Source organism: Mytilus edulis, chromosome 4, assembly GCF_963676685.1.
Source record: "Mytilus edulis chromosome 4, xbMytEdul2.2, whole genome shotgun sequence".
In the NCBI taxonomy this organism is placed as follows: domain Eukaryota; kingdom Metazoa; phylum Mollusca; class Bivalvia; order Mytilida; family Mytilidae; genus Mytilus; species Mytilus edulis.
In genome coordinates, this window is record NC_092347.1 from 63,728,070 (window position 1) to 63,745,386 (window position 17,317).

Genomic DNA, 17,317 nt, shown 5'->3' on the forward strand with positions numbered 1-17,317 from the left:
GAAGGGCAAATCAAACAAAGTTGTTAAAAAAAAGCTTTGAAAACCGAAACTACGAATGTTAAAAAATCCTTATTTTTTCGATTAAATAATCAAATACTGAACGGAAATCAACTTTTGGACGTACTGACAGATGGACAGGGGTTAAAACTTAATGACTCCTCCGATTCAGATTTTGTAAATTGTATAATTAATGGGAATGTTACCATCATTGTCAAGTACTTTATCATAAGGTAAGTCTCCACGTCTTTCACAACCAAGACCTTTTCATTTCAAAACCCCTTAAAGCAAAATAAACTCTTATAATCAGAAACCTAAATAGATATGAAAAACAACACCATGGTGAAGAGAAAGAAAACAAAGACGAAGCTGTGTATTTACCTTTACGTGCTTTTTCTTTGTTCTTTTCTTTACATTTGCTACTCAGTCATTTTCTAGCTTCATTTGCAGCATGGATTTTGCTCTTTGAAAATCATGCCACATGTCCTACTTTATTAATTTTTATTATCATAATTTCCTTGAGCATTTTATTTTCTTGTTTCCAACATCACTTTTCGTGGACTTATGCACTCTGTTCCTATCGAGTTTATGACAGTTTAATCCAAACTCCCGGCAGTTCCAGTTCGGATCCGCATACGGGCCCAAATACTACTCTACATTGATGGAGTAAAGGAAAAAGGTTCCGGAACGGAAACGATCACTGTACGGAGTTTGAGTTTAATCCACAAATACACATCAAATGCAACAAAAACTAAACGCTGTACTTTAATGTATGAAAGTATGAAGAAAATATGATTGAGACACAGATTCGGTTTCAACAAAGCCAATATAAAGTTTACATAAACTCAGTAAAATTATACAGAAAACAGAAAAACACACCGACATATTAATTTTTTGACTTCAGTATTTTTAGTAGCATATTGAAAAACGTTTACTAAAACTAAAGCATTATTGTGTATTTATTTTTTTGTAATGCCGTCATCATATATTTCATAAAGACCAACAGAGCTGGATCCAGAACCAATAACATAAACTAATCCTGCTGCGCTTCCATCCACATATCTGAAATATTGACAAAAAATATTAACATCAATTATAAATCTATTCAAATTGTGATATATAGTCTAATCAGAAATCTGTTATAACTCATATAGTCAAAAATGGAAAATCTACATAGAAAAACTAGATGAAGATAAAAGAAAACTATGCAAAACAAATGCAAAACAGTATAACTAAAAACGAACTCAAAGAGACATTCAAAAGAAAGATGATGTCCAAAAATCACTGACAAAATCAACTGCTATCACTCGACAGAACAAGTAAACCATACTGTCCATGTTTATGAGTTGATTCAGATATTATCAAAAGAAAATGTTGGATGAAACCTATTTTTTTAACTAGCTTTACCTCAAATTTTTATGACAAAATTAACACCACATAACAATAAACTTTTCACAATGTATACACTTTATTCGATATTGATTATGTTCAATGCAAATAGGGTTTGTTGTGCAGTTTCATTGAGTCTCACGTGTTTTAGTGTGTCGTTGTGTATCTTTACTATTTGAAAATGTGATCTTTATATTTTTTGGACTAACGATTGTCTATCGGAATGGACACATTTTTTCTGTAAACTGCAATGTCATCATTATTTTTGCCAGTAAACATTTCCTTGGCTAAAGTGATCAAACATTTACCCTTCTTTGGCAAAATAGACCAAACATTGACCCTCTTTTGGCTAAAGTGACCAAACATTTACCCTCTTTTTGGCTAAAGTGACCAAACATTTACCCTTCTTTGGTTAAAATGACCAAACATTTACCCTATATCTGTGATGAGACAATCCCCAGTAGAATTGTTCTGGTATAACACGTTCCATGCTTGATTTGTACTTCCTCTTCGATGTACGGATTGGAATGATAGAGCTGTTCCAATAACATTAAACGCGTATATCATTCCTGATCTTGATGCTGTGACTATCAGTGGAGCTCCATTATGGGTACCGAAGGCAATAGCTGTAGGTTCAACGCCCTGTAAAATATTTATTCCCATTCTTTATTGTCGAATAATATTCAAGTATAAAGATTTTCATAATAGTAGAAAAGTATAATAAAATACCTAAATTCAAGGTAAATTCACAAGGAGGGAGTCCATAAAACGGACTGAAATAAACGTTAGACTTCATCAATCAATGAATCAAGAATGTTAACTAGCTTTCATATTCCTGACTGAGTACAGGCATTTCCCGACGAAAGTTGTGGGTTAAATCTGGTAAACGTGCGTCCTTTGCTATACATGACATCTTATTTCAAAGTCCTCGATCCATTTACTTGTCCATTCTCATAACACATATCTATCATGTCATTTGGGTAAAACATCAGCGTTAATATTCTGCTTGAAAATCATCAAAAATACCAGGATTTTAATTTTGTACGCAATGCAGACGCGTTTATTCGTCTAAAACAAACTGATTAGTGACCTTACAATCCAGGAAAATTTAAAAATTAAAATAAGGCTCTGATTTGAAGAGCATTGAACTTGTTGATGACCCAAAATTTCGAAAGCTTTTTGCAAAATACAACTTTGTTAAAAGACCAGTTAAAAAAAATGTGTCCATTGGTCTCACTCGCACTATCCTCTTGGTTAGTATGTAACAAACAGATTCACAATTTCAGCTCGTCGCTCATCTTCTTCTACCTGTTCTTTATATAGTCGTCGTGGTCGCCATGTAACAAAAATCAGTAACATATATATAAACACCGTGACAAGTTAAAATATTTGGTAAGCTTCTATTTACTCTTACTTACATAATCATCCGACCTGAGATCCATTTCACCAGCTGGTGATAAATTTAAATTGTTACAGTCACCGTTAAATGTAGTAGAGTACTTGTTTTTAGCCTGTTTTTCCAGGTCATCGCCGGTATCATAAACACGCTGAAAAGTGGCTGGATTCCATATGGAAACACTGCGACCGCCATATGCATGAAGGTTCTGTATAAGGCCCTGACTGTTTACACCATCCAATCCACTTATATGTAAACGGCCTATGATATGATATATTACTAGATATGATTTGTATTTTAATATTACAAAATCATTGGAGTATATACTTTCAATAGTATTACTAATTATTGTACCTTAACCTAGAAAATATAGTAAATACTTTTGCAAGAGACCATATCATGAATTTTATTATCTTTCTACACAACAGAAACTCATTTATAACTGTTACTTATTTCATATCGAAAAATGATACATTATGTTGCAGAATTTGATTTATATATATATGTTTCCCTGTAATTGTTCTTTAATCGTTAGTATACAGAGTATTGAATTTGTTTTAAAATCAACATGGCAGGAAAATTAAAACGTTACTAATATATTATAATAAAATTGAGAATGGAAATGGGGAATTACATAGAATTGAACATTTAAAGGCATACTTTTAAAAAATCCTAGCATTGCTTATTTAAAACAACAAAGATGCCATCATACTTTTGTTATCCGTTAGCGCTCGAATCTCTGTTTTAAATATGACCATGGTTAAGTTTTTAGCTAGAAACCTGACCTTCTTTTCTCGTTCTTTCTTGAAAAATGATTTTGACTCATAAACCTTATTTTAAATTATAAGTATAATTAGTAACGTGACAGTAAGTCATGAATTTGGGAAAATCAGATGCGCACTTATTCTTTTCAAAAGATATTTGAACAAAGATTAACATTTTTTTTTCTGAAGACAGCAAAAAACGATTATGTCCTTATTATGCGACGTCATTATTCGAAATTTCTTTCTGCATTAACAAATTACCGATACGACAAGGAAGTCATGAAAATTATTTAATTTCAATCATATAAATACTGAGAAAACCAGAATAAAAAAGAAATTAAATTGGATTGAAAGGTACAAAAAAACTTCAGCAATAGCAAAATGAACTTCAATCATAAAAGGTCGATGTGGTAGTCGTCTGATAATTCTAAAACTCAAAACGTTCAGTTTTTTAAAGAGTTATTTTTTTTTAGATATTTTGATAAAAAAAAAACTGAGTAGACTTTTCATATCAATTATTTCAGTACTGTTTAGTAACTGTTCTGACAATATAGTATGTTGTTGTTTTGTGCAGGTAAATAACAGTTTGCACATCATCTGAACAGGTTTTAATTAACTGCAAGCACATTGTCTGATCAATATTGTAGCCGTAGTAGATAAATTCGAACATCTACTGGAAACATGACTCAATATATTTTACTGTTCAATTACTTAAGAGTTGTTCTAATAAAAAAAATCAAAAGATATACCTTTCAAAATTAGTTAACTATAAAAAAAAAAAAAAATCTTACGCTACATTTTTCTTTTTGTAGTTTTGTTTTCATCTTTGCACGTAACAGTATATGTATATACCTATAAAAATCTTTGAAAGATTTGAAAATCATACTAAAACTTTTTTACCTAAATCCGCATCGTTTTTTATCTTGTCATTATTATCAGTTCCTACTAAAGCTTCATCAATTGCGCCACCTGTAATTCAAATATAATTCTTCATTATCGTTTTTTGATCAACAAATGCAAATGTCCATTTCTCTAGAATGTATCTCTTGAGAAATATTACTGTGTATACATAGAGTCAGTATGTACAAAGTGAGGGATTTTTCTTTACGAGAAAATAGAACAATATAAAAAAGAAGATGTTGTATGATTGCCAATGAGACAACTCTTCACAAGAGACCAAAATGACACAGAAATTAACAACTATAGGTCACCGTACGTCCTTCAACAATGAGCAAAGCCCATAACGATTATCGTTTTTATGATCAAATGTCAAAATTGATATGAAAAATGAAAAATACGACAGTACGTCAAACAAAGGCAACCGAAGTATAACGCTGTTCAAAAGTCATAATTCAACTGACGGAAAACAAATCCAATGAAAAATACGATAGTACGTCAAACAAAGGCAACAGTAGTATAACGCTGTTCAAAATTCATAATTCAACTGAGGGAAAACAAATCCGGGTTACAAACTAAAACCGAGGGAAACGCATCAAATATCAGAGGAAAACAACGAAATAACAGAAACACTGAAGTGTAACAAAAGACAAACGACAATGCAACACACATAGAAACGAACTATAAGATAACAACCGACATTTTCTTGACTCGGTACAGGAGATTTTAAGAAAAATTGGTGGGTTGTACCTGGTATTGTGGGTGCAAAACCTCGTGCTTTTATGGCAATGTAAAATACACCAAAATTTATAAAAATGAGACCTGTCCTTATGACCGATCAAAAGTAAAATCACAAAAATGCTGAACTCCGAGGAAACTTCAAAAGGAAAGAGCCTAAAGAAATGGCAAAATCAAAAGTTCAAACCGAACTTATAAATAACAACTCTCATTTTCTTCACTTGATACAGGAATTTTCTTATATAGAATATAGTGAACTAAACCTGGTCGGAAAGCTGGCTAGAGCTCTCACTTGTATGACAGTCGCATCAAAGACCATTATACTGACACCAATGTGTGAACAAAACAAACAGACATAATATGTAAACATGTCAAAAATAGAGATACCTGTCTACATGTCGGGTTTGGAACAAATCTGTCCTCAAGACTGGTCAAAATCAGACTTGTCCATAGGTCTGATCTGGGGCAGACTTTTTGATAAGTCAGCAGCCCTACTCAAAATGCAGCTCTAGGTTCAGTCTACCACAGAAAAAGTTAACTTGCTTGTCTGTTAAACAAATGTTTAACTTGAATATGCTTACAAAACTTATACACACTTCAGAATAACGGATTCTGACAATGACCATCAGCATATTCCGTTCATACATTCTGTTTATAACATTTTTTTAACAGGACACAATGGTAACTAATTTATTGATTATGATATGGCTTGTTTTTCGAAAAGAAAGTAAAATAGACGTATTATTCGTTTTCATCACAAAACCCTTTTGTAAAGATTGCTTCTGGTATTTATTTTGTTTTTGTAAAACAAAGCAAACAAGCATTATTTCTTCCTTTAACCCGTTGTGTAAAAATTGCATAAAAACAAACACTGATGAATAATATCAATGAATTGCCTATGTATGAGGAAGTTCATTTCATTTTATTATTACTTACCATTATGAAGAGTCCTTGCTCTTGCAGCATCTGTGAAATCAAAGCCTTCGGTTTGCTGAGTAAATTTTTTAATAGCACCAGTGTTTGCAGTGAATAAATATGATTGGCCGTTGACAACTCCAATCTTCATATCGCGTGGTTGGTAAAAAGAATATATATGATGACGTTTCATAATAGGACCTTAAAAGAAAGAAAAAAATATAGATATAATAAGAAGTGGTATGAGTGCTAATGAGACAACTCGTCATCCAAGTCACAATTTACTAAAAGTAAACCATTAACTATACAATTCTGTCTGTGGTTGAATACTTGCAGAGTAATTTTACTGATTTTATTTCACACTAGAACACACCCGTGATATCGCGGGGATGTGGCTGAATTAAAGAATATAACTATGCGTAAGCCTTATTCTAGTATTGGTATTGTCATCTGATAAAGTCATGCCGATTATAAGATGCACAGTTTTCTCTGCTTTCAACATCTTTCTGTTTGAACCCGTCGACCTGGAACTTATCAATTATTGGTGTTATTAATTTTATTTGGAAAAGGAGTATTTTTTAATCAACAGCATTGTCCTTAATGAGTTATAATTAAAGTTGAATTTTTTGATTCGCTGTTTTACGTCATTCCGGCTTACAAATTGAAAACTGTACATGCTGTACCTATACGCCTTATTTTAAGTCCAGAATTATATTATTCGTATTGTCATCTTTAAAAGTCATAGTGATTAAAATACTACAATCGGGAACAATGTGACAATGATTGAATTTAGTAGTGTCAACCCTGTGATTACGACCCGTGTATATAGCAAAATCCTAAATACAGCGTTTGGTGGTGCGCCTGTCAGATGCGGAACGTACAGATAAGGTAATAGGAAACAGGTGAATATACTATTGGTATCGGTATCGGATTCGACCCGGAACTTCTTAATTATTGGCAATATTAATTATGTGGGAAACAAAGGGGTCAGGAGTGGTGTAATTTTCAATCAACAGCATTGTTCTATATTAGTTAGATATAAAGTTGAATTCTTTGATTCATCGTTTTTACGTGATGACGGCTGATAAATTGGACCTCGTAATTTTAGTATTATAGATGATTTGAATAGATTTATCACGAACAATGATTCTACGCTACGTATCCTATGTAAACTCAATTTGCCATAGTAAAACAAACATTTTACGAAGGCCAAGCTTAAAATACAATACAGTTATCTCCTAGGTTGCATTAGTTAGCTAAATTTGAATTTGTTGTTATTGAAGTATACAAAACTTAAAACATTCGTCATTTGTCTTAAAGCAAATTACATGCACTGTGCATTTACATTCAAAACATGAATGAGCATTAGACGCTGTTGTTGGCAAACATTAAATTCATGTCATACATATGCAAATATCAATATCATTTAGAATGTTGGTATTATCAATTTCAATTATAAATACTTTTTTGGTTTATGAGTTGTGCATTTCATTATACAAATTATATTTGATAAATTGTCAGGGAATACACATTGTTTGAATAAACTTTACAATAGTAAGCAATAAGACTATTTATTATCTTTATTTGATTTACTTTTTTTTTCAAACAGAAAGGATATTCGAAGTATTGTATCATTGATTATCCATGAAATAAAATTAGGGAATTTGTAAAATAATTATTAAAATTTTTTAAGTGATTTTTCAAATAACTTGTCATTTTATTCGATTATACATTTATCACTAATGATTTAGTGATTATGCACAATCCCTGAAAAATCAGGTACTCATGTAAATCCAAACTCAAGCTACTGAGATATTATGGCACCAAATCGCCTTGCAATGTGCCCGACGCGACCACTCGACCTCCTATGCTCTACCATAATAAAGCTTCGGTGGCCGGGTGATACATATCCTCGCCAGTTTTAATCTAGCGTCGTAACACAGTACATGTTAAATAAAGCATGAAGATTGCATTTTTACAGATTAACTCAATTATCTATCATAGAGATTCTTACAAATTAATGTGAGATGCAGTCACAGAAATAAGTATATTATAAGTACGTCTAAACCAGTTCCAACTATACGACAGATTTTATCCATCAGATCACCAGTGAAGGTGATACAAGGATGAAAAAAACATTCTGTGTTTATCACCACACGTGATAATAGATTATTACTTGACGATTTGGTTTTTAAAATTTTTAAATTTTCGCAACCTCTTTCAAACCCTCGAGTCTATCAACATTATTTTAGTTAATACCACAACTTCGACAATAAAGTAAATAACCTTTTGATGCGGATTGTGTTATAATTTAATAAATTACTTTGTTTCAAGATCACTGCACTTTATAGTTTGTCAGAAAAGATAACTGTATACCAGTCACACTCTATACAATGATGTATCATCGGAAGCCTATAGTCGCAACATTAAAGAGAGTCATGACGAGCCTACATTTACTTCAATTAAGAAATGAAATCGTCCTTGTATATTAAAGCGCTGATCAAAGCACATTTTGGACGGATCGCTTCATTCTAAAAAGTGTGCGCGATCAACGCGAACAAACCCTATATTAACAAAAGCGTATTAACATTTTTATGTATTTACAACCACGAAAATAACAGTTAAATCAAGATTTTCTATTGTTTTTAAATATTTGACGGGTAATACGTGCAGTCATACAAAACTTTAGCCGTTATATTTTAATATATGGAATTAAAATTTGAAACTGTAAAGCCTCACAAACGTTGTCAGCCAATCAAAATAACGGATTCGAATGAAACAAAAATGTAATGTAATTAAGGAGAGTTTTACAACGTTACCTCCGTCTCTGTCGCTAGCATCCATGTCGAAATTCGTCCAGTTTTTAACACCAAGTGCATATATCTCTATAATCCTGTTTTGTGTGATATCAAACTTGACCACTGCATTATTTTCCTACAATACAAGATCAATCTATGGACATGAATTCATGAAATTCCCTGCCTTAAAAATCGAGAAAATATAATATTTTGTTTGCACCAATAAGTATCTTACTAACTGACGAACAACATAATGTTTTCCTGGGTGGTAGGATTTGAGTTATTCTACAATAAAGGGGTCGAACCAAATCGTCAACTTAATTAATGGTAAACCACTTAAAACCCGTTATGAATGTCTTTGAATTTTAGATTAGTATGTGTAAACTTAAACGACCAATTGCTTTAAATAACTAAGACTAAAAAAAAACTTATGATTTTAATTGTATTTTTTTTTCTCAATATTGTGAATTCATCAGAGTGATTTACAAAACTTACCAATGTTTCTCATATGAATAAAAAATTGTTTAGCTTAAATAATATTTTACTTAAAAAATATTTTGACGAAGTTAACAATTGTGTAACGACCATAATTATAAGTCCGAATGAAGCTTCAACGTTGCAAAATCGTACACAAATATCTTTGCAAACGAGAAATATATTTGTGATAAAATCGATGTTCTATGTTGGTTGGTGAGCAGCTTCAACACGACTTTTGATGTGTTTTATTTTAAGTGGAATGATTGTTTTAGATACTCCCTTATAGGGTTTTTCGGTGAAGTGCAAATTTATCTCTAACATCATCAAAAGAAATAATAAATAATGATGCGCATGACTCTTTGCATCCACCTTAAAGGAAAATAGTAAATGTTTTCAAAACAAAACTCTGAATAAATGACTATTCCATACAATGATGGTCCATCGTACACATGTGTCCTATAAATCATTTAAATATTATAAAGAAGAGGATAGATCCAGCAGTTCTCGCTCGACTAGTGATACCCGCCATATTACCATACGAGTGATATGTTGTGAAAACACATGTACGCGTTTAACTAGAGTGGATTTGTAAATGCCTGTCAATTAATGAAATCATGCCATGATTTTAAATTTACATTTTCTAACCCAAAGAAATAGAAGTAAAGTTATAGGTTACGCTTGTCTTGAAATTCTACGAAAACTCTCATTGTTAATCACGTGTGGTGTAAAACCGATATTCAATAATTACTCAAGCAAACCAAGATTATAACAGTCGCAAATTAGATGAAGAGGCCTGCTGTCGAGCAACCTTGCTTTCGTAGTTTGTAAAACAAAAACAAAATTCATCAATGATTTCTGAATAAAATTACTCTATGATTACAACGAACAGTTTGATACGTAAAAAGAATTGTCAAAGCTACATACTTGAAGAGATATGTATGCATATCGGTCGTCTTGGTCTATAGCTACAGATTCTGGTTCTAAATCTTTAGAAAATGTCGTTTCCACGTTGGCACTTTGGTCCCCTCGGAATATATAACGGACTCCGTTTCTAAGATATTCGTTCACTCTGTAAGTATAATTCTATATGTAAATACATGTTATAATCGAAGACATTCTGATGTCATACGCTTTGATTAACGATCTTATAATTATGCAAACGCATACGGAAATGAGACAAACCTATTTCGAAACAAACTTTTCTGTAAAAAAGAAAATGTCAACTGACTTTTATAGTTTGTTCTTATTTGTGCTTTTACACCACTGTCCCATTTAATTAATGGGAGGGTTGGACTCTTGCAAACATGTTTGACCCAATACCATAATGCAAGTTCCTGTCCGAAGTCAAGAGGCTGTGGTCTAGTTGTTTTGTTTGTTTGTTAGTATTTGTTTATTGTTAACATTTTGTACATACTTCAGGCCATTAGTTTTCTCGTTTAAATTGTTTAACATCGGTCATTCTGACATTTTCATCCCTTGGCCTTTTATTGCTTGCTGGGCGGTATGTGTCTTGTCCATTGTTGAAGTTTTGTAACCCCTAGTTGCTAACCATCTACGTCGTTTGGTCTTTGATGGAAAGTTGTCTCACTGACAATCCTACCACACTTTCTTATTTTTATACAGTTATTCCTGTTTAATGTTAAATGACATTTTTACAAGCTTTGCCATATTCATTAAAGAAAGTCTCGAGTAAATGCGTGTTTCCTTATGATGAAGAAATAAGCTCTCAAACCACAGGTTTATATACCTTTATATAACAGGTATATGGGATTTTTTTCTGAGACGAGTGTCTGTGTCTCAAATTCGTCGTTTTACTAGTGCAACAAGGAAATGCGGAAGAAAATCAAGAACAATGTGTACATGTCTTCATATCGTACGATTATAAGTGCATTATTAAATCTGTTCAATAATTTATACATTAGACAAAAAGTGATTTATAAATCACTGATACAATCATCATGATCATAGAATCTTACCTATCGTTAAAGCTATCAAAGTTAGTATTAATTTCTGGAGGAAATCCTTGGTCGTTTTTTATTATAACAGAGATTGAACCACGTGGATCGTCAAACGTACTGTGGAGTAATCCTGGTCTGCCTTCATTTACGACAACTAATCTGGAACAGTCGGACGTAAATGCCATATCCTTTGGAGTATGTCCGGCTGAAATGTTTGAGCATGCGCACTTTGTGAATGCATTTAGTTGCTTATAATTACTTAGCTTAGAAAAATAGACACGACAGGATTCATGTTATTTGCGACACATAAAACCTGATACAGTAACTTCAGGCTTAGAAAAGAAAACATAGAAGGAGTTACAGTAATTTGCTACATTAAAAGCCTGATACAGTTACTTCAGGCTTAGAAAAGAAAACATAGAAGGAGGGAATTTGCTACATTAAAAGCCTGATACAGTTACTCCAGGTATAGAAAGAAAACAGGGAAGGCATTAATTTGCGAAATCAAAAGCATGATACAGTTACTCCAGGCTTAAATGCCCATACTATTCTACTTTTTACGGAATATTACACCACCTAGAAAAAAATCATTTTGAATGTATGTTTACGTGAAATTCAATGTCAAGTTTATATGAATCCTATACCTGGAACACGCCCAATTTTTGATAATTGGGAGTCAAATTTCGTAAAGGGAAGGAATAGTTCTACATGTCCATGAGCGGCCACTGTGTTACTTTCAATGGCTACAGCAATTGTGTCTGCGCATGCCTCAACATCAGTTATAGGACCATCACCAACTGTATTAAAATGATGAGTGAGCAAGATGATTGGATTGTCCTTATTGGTTAAGTCAATAATGTGCATCAAGTTGGTTCCAGTTCCTGCAAATGAAATTGATGAGAAATATGTTCTTAATGGTTTAACCTGTCCGGTTATTTGGTATTATCCTGAATTCGCTTTAATACAACATAATAGGAAAACAAAGGATATGAGATACCAATTCAAAACATACAATCAGTCAATAAACTGCAAAAAAGGGGAAAAACAAAAATACCAAGGAAAATTCTTAACAGAAGGCAAAATCAAACATCATACACATCAATTGAATAGATAACAACTGTCATATTCCTGACTTGGTACAGGCTTTTTCTTGTGTAGAAAATAGTGGACTAAACCAGTCGCACAAGACTCCATTATATTGAAACGATGGAACACTTAAAAAGAAAAGGTACAGTGTCATGTATTATTGTTCTTCATCTCAAAGTCATAATGAGCCCGTAACAAGGAGCATAAAAGTCTCTTTTTGTATTATGCAGTGTATCACTTCTTGTAACATAGATCCTCACGATATTAGGTATTAGGGTTTCGGCGTTTGAACTCATACAAAAATGTTTATATTTTTATAACATTGACCTAATATTGTATATGTAAATCGTATTCAGGGCGAGAATGAAATAACAATAAATACATGTTAATTAAGAAGGTTCTTCAGGGTAGGTCGACCTACTATTGAGGCAGGAATTTCGATGGACTCCGGAAAATAATATGGAAAGTACTAGTAAATGTTGGATATGGTCAGAAATTGTGCCTTGCAACAAACCACTAACCACAGCATCCAGAGAGTTTCGCCATCTCCTTACACATCCCCATTCAGATCGGACGTGGGTGCGTATTTATACATCCCGTACATCCAAATGAAGACCTTGACAGTTTAATTTTGAATGACTTATTATAGGCTTTTATAATAAAATCTAACTTTACAGTCATTCTTGTACTTTTGTTTTTTGTTTGATAAATGTCTCATTGACAATCATACCACATCTCCTTATTGTAAGACAACCCAGAACATATGTTAAAATTCTATATAAAGTTCAATAATTCTTATTTTATAAATATTCATTTGGTTCATGTATTTACATGAGAGCGACATTACCACCTCTGAAGTTTATGTCAGTTTGGCAATTATTGTCACTGTATGAGGAAAAATAGAATATATTTCATATTTTTTTTCTATCTAAATATTTCTGAAACATTGATAATATTTAAAAAGAATTTTCAGTTAGGACTATACATGTCTTGAATGGATTTAAACGTTTTTACATGTATCCATCTTTTCCTAGACATTCACGACAGATATATGAAAATGAAAAATGGTTTTAATCAAATATAGCGTCTGAACCTGCATGAAATATTTGCCACTGAATATTCAGCAACCAACAAACATTAATCAAACAATCGAATATACGGCTTGAGGTTATAACAATATATTATTATTTCAGATAACAATGGATTTAATTTCTTCTTGATATTTGCTTTTAACCTTAAAAGTATTTGAATTTGACTATAACAAAATTGTTAAATAACTTTTTGACATCTTCAAATTACTTTTTATAAACAAATGCAGACAGACATCGTTCAAAAAATACTTTACTGAAAGATGTATTTTACAAAGATGTTTTTTAAATATGTTGAAATATCTTCTTTAATAAGTCCTTATCTATTTATGTCAAAGATGACCATTGTAGGGTCGTATATGTCAATTTCGACACTTTAACAACAACAAAGTAACACCACAAATGACCATTGAGCATTAAGATGTCCAAAATATACTAGTATCGACTTGTTCTTTTATCAATAAAACTAACACTGTTTTCATATAGTTGAATAATATTATTAACTTTATATTAATGCTGTTTTTACAATTTATCTTCATCATAAATTATTTTTGTCACTTTTGACATGTGCATGTGTTATTCGTGACTATGATACTAATAATTGACGTTTCTGCACCAAAAACGAACATATCAGTATTTGTACCTATATTTAACGGAAGAAAATTTTCTAGGAAAAATGAATAATAATAATGCGAAACTATATGGTCTTAACAAAAGCACATTGATAATAATGATGATAATGGTTGGCTGAAAATTAATCGTATTTTGTACTAGACCGGCACGTTGAGCCGAATTTTGAATTTAGTATTTCACAAGGTGACAGTCTGCCGAAAGACGTGTCACCATACTCGGACACATTATTTTGACGCAGAACCAACCAGTCTCTTCTCCTACATTGATCCTAAGATTTGTGTGTTTAGCGGAGAAGCAGAAAATCTTCAATTTGACGGGGGGTTAAAACCTCACGCACTCGAGGCGAATACTTTACCACGAAACCACCGAGGCGGTTTGAAAGAACATGGACATTGATTGATTGTTGGTTGGTAACGTCCAGTGGCAAATATTTCAAAGAACATTGACATAATTTGTAGCTAAATTTAAGAATTTTATCACAACTACATTGTAAACATACCAATAACATATAACATTCTTGTCGAAGCATGATAGCTAGCCTTTGTCGCTCCATCTTTAAACATGCTATAATCCCCAGCAGTGTTGTACGGTAGTTTAATATATGCTTTTTCGCGGAACTGTAAAATGCCTGATACAACAGGTACCATAACAAGACAATAAATTAAAGTCCACATGTCTGGTTTTCTGAGAAAAAAAGATACAAGTACAATGTCAAAGCATATACAATGTATGTCAAAGTAACCGGCTTTGATTCAAATTGGTAACAACTCATTCCTATACAATTATGTTCTCTTTTTACATTAGCGTACTTTCCAATAATTAAATGGATTAAGTAAGCAATTTCTATACATGTATGAAATTTAGTTCTTTATGTCTAAAAGGAAAAGCTTTTGTAGTTGTTTTTTTTTTTAAATCTGACGACGGAGGATTTCATCAAACCTACTAGTATTCTATAACAAATTATTGAAAAGAGTCAAAAGTATGGTGAATATGGTGATTGTATCTAGCCCATGGAATTTGCAAGTATGGATACCCCAGATACAACAAAGTCTGCTTTATTTTTACTTGTATCTCGATTTCACTACAAGGGAGAGAACTTAACTTAACGACAAAACTGATGATTTCAAGTTCCAATTGGGAGTTTTCCATTTCTAAGAAGCAGTATTCTGGAAGCACCTGTATATGATGTACATGCATAAATATGCCCCGGTTGATACGATACTTCAGGTTTTTTGTTTTTCTTTTCTTGATAGAGGATTGCTGCTCACAATGATGCTATTGAACTACTAGTATAGGTCCAAATGATAAAGTTGAAGTCATACATTTGAAAGTTTTAGGGATAACATCATGGTTGGCTGTTCGGGAATATCTGAGTTATAGATGACCACGGTTATATTTCATTTTTTATATACACCCTTCCTCTTTGCTTGATTCTGGAATCCTTAAATCCGACTTGTCACCAAATTCTTATTCGCAAAGATTAGGAATTGGTTATCCTTCTTGAGCATCTGCGATAATGTTTTTTTTTTTTAATTTAGAAGTTAGGGTTGAATTTCATCTTGTTTTTAATGTTCCATTTTTTGCCTCTGTCCTTTTGAAACATTTACATCCTGCAATTTTTTTTATGGTTTAAGAATGTATACAAACCGAAGTTTTTCATTTTTGTTATAACATGGGAAGATAAACAAATGCCCCCTATGCCACTTAACTAACATTTGTTTGAGAGCAAGATAATCACATATACTGCAAGAGCACGTTTATTCAGATAGATACATATTACTTTACATGACAAATCGCATAAATAAACAAGAGGCTATCAAGAGCCTGAATCTCTCACCTGTATTTCAGAGGAGAAGATTTTTAAATGTTAGCAAACTAATTGTGTAAAATTACAATATTTCCTTACACTACCAATTTAGTGGCAGCAACCTAACAATGGGTTGTTCGATTCATCAGAAAATTTCAAGGCTGATAAATCTTGACAAATTGAACAATTTGATGTCATGTAAGATTTGATCTAATAGCTTTAGTTTTTAAGAAAAAAGCCAACAACTGCATTTGACCCCTATGTTCTATTTTTAGCCATGGCGGCCATGTTTGTCGATGGATCAAAACTTCGGATACATTTATAAACTAGATACCCTAAGTAACATTTAGATGACAGACGACGGACGAAGACGAACGCAAAGTGATGGCATAAGCTAACATGGGGCCATTTTGGCCCCTGTGACCTAACAATGGGACACAACTCCCTCAACTTTATCGCAAACACATACACCTTTTACGGTCTTTTTTTGCAATGGTATTGACTGCTTTAAATTGATTACCCCTTTAAGTATGATATTAATTTATCTTAAAATTTTTAAGGCGTTGTAGTGTAAAATTATCAAACACCTTCACACAAAACACGGTTTTTATTTAGTACTAAAAAAAGGATTCGTTTTGTGACATTTGTCATGAATTTAACGTATTTTGATTCAGATTTTGCATTAATTAACCATGTATGACCTCCAAGTAAATGCTATTCTAATTTTTTAATGATTCGACGATCTTCCTCTACATGTATCAGTTATGATAATGTATTGGGTATAAAACTCCCAATGTTTAATACAACTTTCTAATTATTTGCATAACAGCGTTCCTGTAGAAATTGAATGAAAGCATGTGCATTTATTACAAACAGTTTGTTGTGTGCTTCATTTGGATCTCGTATAAAAATAATAAATAATATAGAATTTTTACTTTACCTATTTACCACCTATAAGGAATGGCACTATTATAGACTAAGTTCAATATTGATAAGGTTAAAACCATTTGTATGAGGGGTGACTACAATAAGAAATGGCTGACTGACTTTAAAAACGAAATTTCCGTACGCTCTTGATGTAGATCTTCCTTAAAGTTTATTGATATGTGAAAAATCCAATTTTTTTTTTAAATCGAATTATCAACTATATACCTACTGAAAACATATCTTTATTACTTCCAAATATTGGCCTCTTTTGAGAACAGATCGAGATAGTGCTACTACGTAGAATGTGGATCCGAGATAACGGAACTTGCATATCAGGTCGACATGATCGAAATTAAATATCTTATATATCTTGTTTATTACTTTGCAAAGCAACATGTGATTTGTTCTGATTTGCTGTTAGTCAAATATTCGTATTTAGCAAGTTTG

The 17,317-nt window shown here is 32.3% G+C and overlaps 1 protein-coding gene across 1 annotated transcript; it reads right to left on the reverse strand.

The window, feature by feature from the left end:
* Nucleotides 1–938: 938 nt before the first annotated feature.
* Nucleotides 939–16,960, reverse strand: LOC139520199 (mesenchyme-specific cell surface glycoprotein-like). Its single transcript, XM_071312672.1, has 11 exons — nucleotides 16,884–16,960; nucleotides 14,636–14,820; nucleotides 11,974–12,210; nucleotides 11,348–11,534; nucleotides 10,296–10,440; nucleotides 8,916–9,030; nucleotides 6,118–6,297; nucleotides 4,447–4,515; nucleotides 2,805–3,043; nucleotides 1,820–2,028; nucleotides 939–1,059 (listed from the first exon to the last, which is right to left on the reverse strand). Exons 2-11 carry the CDS (start codon nucleotides 14,808–14,810, stop codon nucleotides 957–959), a joined length of 1,659 nt encoding a protein of 552 aa, XP_071168773.1. The 5' UTR covers nucleotides 14,811–14,820; nucleotides 16,884–16,960; the 3' UTR covers nucleotides 939–956.
* Between the last annotated feature and the right edge of the window lie 357 nt (nucleotides 16,961–17,317).

Bases quoted from the DNA above. Each gene is read 5' to 3' on its own strand.
- LOC139520199 (XM_071312672.1), bottom strand. From the start codon at position 14,810: ATGTGGACTTTAATTTATTGTCTTGTTATGGTACCTGTTGTATCAGGC. The intron at 11,535-11,973 runs GTATAGGATTCA...CAAACATTTCAG, and splicing joins AAAAATTGGGCGTGTTCCAG to CCGGACATACTCCAAAGGAT. The intron at 3,044-4,446 runs GTAAAAAAGTTT...ATCATATCATAG, and splicing joins AAAAAACGATGCGGATTTAG to GCCGTTTACATATAAGTGGA.